General features: G+C 41.0%; 1 protein-coding gene across 1 annotated transcript; it reads left to right on the top strand.

Moving 5' to 3' along the window:
- The first annotated feature begins 1,376 nt into the window (after nt 1–1,376).
- Nucleotides 1,377–2,376, top strand: LOC131685350 (uncharacterized). The gene has a single exon (XM_058969012.1). The coding sequence runs from the start codon at nt 1,539–1,541 to the stop codon at nt 2,169–2,171; it is 633 nt and encodes a 210-aa protein (XP_058824995.1). The 5' UTR covers nt 1,377–1,538; the 3' UTR covers nt 2,172–2,376.
- The last annotated feature ends 520 nt before the right edge of the window (nt 2,377–2,896 follow it).

The following is a 2,896-nucleotide window of genomic DNA, read 5'->3' as shown; positions in this document are numbered from 1 at the left end:
GCTTTGAAAATCTAGCGAAATCATCTTAGGGCACCACTTCCGGAGGGGTAATGAAATAAATGTGTTAGATGTTGCCCTATCGTTGTGTGTTAGTTGCTAACTTCTTGGAGGTCATCACTGATGTAATCAATAATATTATCTTATGATTTTTTAGCTAGTGATAAAGCGCAAATATCGTTTTTTTCGGCGGCTTACCCAGTTCCTGTTGTATGTGAAGGAACTATTAAAAAAATTAATTTATCGCCAAAAGAACACTAATGACATACTTTATCATAAAAATCAACTTTGAACTGGGATGAAACAGCCAACTTTTGTGAACCGCAAAATATTTCTGTTTGTTTTTTACCGAAAGAAAACAATCAGCTTTTCTATCGGGTAATTTTTGTCAGCTGTCAGTTGCCCTAATTAACAGGTACGATTCGCTAGTTGGGGCGTAGTTGTATTACACGTCTTACTATTTCCCGCCTTAAAAAATATTCAACATACTTGCAACTTGCAATTTTTAAAATATCAAGAACAATTGAGGAACCGCCCAAAAAATTTCAGCAGCGCAGTTCTGCATTATTCGTATTGTGTTGTCGCCAACATGGTAAATGAATTGTGCTCCGGATGCATTCACTAGTCACGACTGTAAACAAACCGACACATTGTGAAAATGTTTATTTCGATTCGCGTTTATACCGAAAAGTGGCCACTTAAATTGATAGCGACTCACGTACTGAACGATGGAATTAGATTAGTAAAACTTTGTTATGTTCCTTCTTTGATCTGTCTGCAAGGAATCAAGGAGGATCAGGAGAATTCATTTTTGACAAAAGAAAGGCTTGAATGAATTTTTCGTCGCAGGAATGGGAAAAGTCTGTCAGACTTGTTGCTGCGTTGCTTCAACGAATCGTTGAAATTGGAAACAACACAATAATGTAAGGATATTTGTTGGTTTCTCAGTGGCATCAACAATTTCAAAACGGTTGGAAATTGAACCGCTTTGGCTGCGTGCTTATACTTATACTTCATTCAAATTATTTTATTAGTACAAACATATGTACACCCCTGTCCAGTGTACTAAATATTTCAGCTGTTATTGAAAACCAGCCTCCTAGCAACCCTATACCATCATATGGAGTTTGACAGCGACCGACATGTATGGGGCGTTATAGCTATAAAGCCCCAAACAAAGAATTATGTTCGGCACTACGCTCGATATTCAAGCATTCCACACGACGTTTTGCATCTTGTGGGATGATTTAATATCATATCATTCAGAAAATCGACATTTTGTAGCTAAATACAGCTTCTAATCATTCGGTTCAAAATCAATGTTTTGCCTTTCATGGCAGTGATGCTGGCTGTACAGAGATGTCGTCCTTGACAAGGGGCTGTTGAAAACCTCTGAAAACAAAAACACAAAGCGAAGAACGTCATCGATCGATTAGAAGAACAACAGTAAAAACGTAAATAAAAACAATCCAGTGAAAACTAGTGCAAAACTCCTCCCAAATTGTGTGGAATATTGTCTACCGTAAAATGTTCGCCTCACAATGAGCGACCATAATCCTCCGGGCAGAAACACAAACCACAACAGCACTAATTCCATCAGCAAACGTCCCCGACTGCTATCGTTCCAAGGCCCCAGCACGGAATCTGCCACCGTGGAGCGCCCTCCGATGGCCGCGGGACCCTCATCTAGCTCACTAGAGGAAATCAATGTGAGACAGCCGGCGCTGGCAGCGCCTGACCTTGCCAGTTGGCAAGAGGCCCAGATTGCTGCCTGCATCGAGGATAACACGATCAACATGGTGCTGGAGCAGTACATTAGCTTCTACGAGGCACGCCACAACGGTGTGGAGGCGGAAATGATAGCTCGCGCGGAAATCGCCGAAATGGAACACCAGCAGGAAGTGCTAATAGAGGATCGTGCAATCATGGCTGCCATCAGCGAACGGGGATTGCAGCCTGTGCAGGTAGATGGCGATGGTAATTCTGACGAAGAAAGTGTGGATAACGTTCCGGGAGCAATTCCGATGGGTGCAGCTGGACAGAGAGCAGAAGTAGACGGTCAAGATGGAATCGATCTGCTCGAGTCGGCCGTTGTAGCGGCAATTCAGGAAAAGGGCCTCACCAATGCTGTCAGCAACGAGTGCGGTCAAATGGAGGATGGAGCTGGAAGCTAGTGGATTCGTGGTGACTTGAGTATGCATTCATAAGCTCATCAATATTAGCGTTTCAGTCATGTGTTAGTGTGTAGTCTGGATATTGAAACATTAAACATAAGCTCATCCGGTAAGGGCGATTATCTCTTATTGGTTCACTATAAACACCCCTCTATATTAGCCTAGATGTAAACCGAGAAAATAAAACGTACTAAAAGCAATAAAATAGTTTTGTCTGTAATTTAGCTTACGCTATAGCCTCTGACAGAATACCTTAGTATCAAAATTAATCGATTCAGCTCGTCGAATTACTTTTTTTACTATCGATGATGATGACTTGGTCGTCAATTCGTCAGATAATCATGTTTTTAAAAGTTTGTGAATCATACATACCTTCAATATGTAACCGAGTATGCCTGCTTCAATACTACCGCAAGGAGAGAGTTCCGACGGGAGTAAATTATACACTCCTGCTCGATCTGTCAAAAGATTCTCGTTCTTGTCTTTTATTATAACTGGTGTGGCACTGTCATCTCTGGCAAAGTTTCTGTTTGTGTGTCAATTTTTGGCCACGTTTCGTTTTATACTCGATTGATAAAAACGTTTTAAATTGATATTAATAGGAAAGACTTTCATTTTGTAGACGAGAAATGCATGTAAGCGACGCTTAGCGTATACTTATAACTTTTATTAATATCTCTCTATGTATGCATGTGTGTGTTTTTGTTGGATTCCACGGCGGTAGA

Source organism: Topomyia yanbarensis, chromosome 2 (genome assembly GCF_030247195.1).
Source record: "Topomyia yanbarensis strain Yona2022 chromosome 2, ASM3024719v1, whole genome shotgun sequence".
NCBI lineage: Eukaryota > Metazoa > Arthropoda > Insecta > Diptera > Culicidae > Topomyia > Topomyia yanbarensis.
This window is presented reverse-complemented; position numbering and strand designations above follow the sequence as displayed.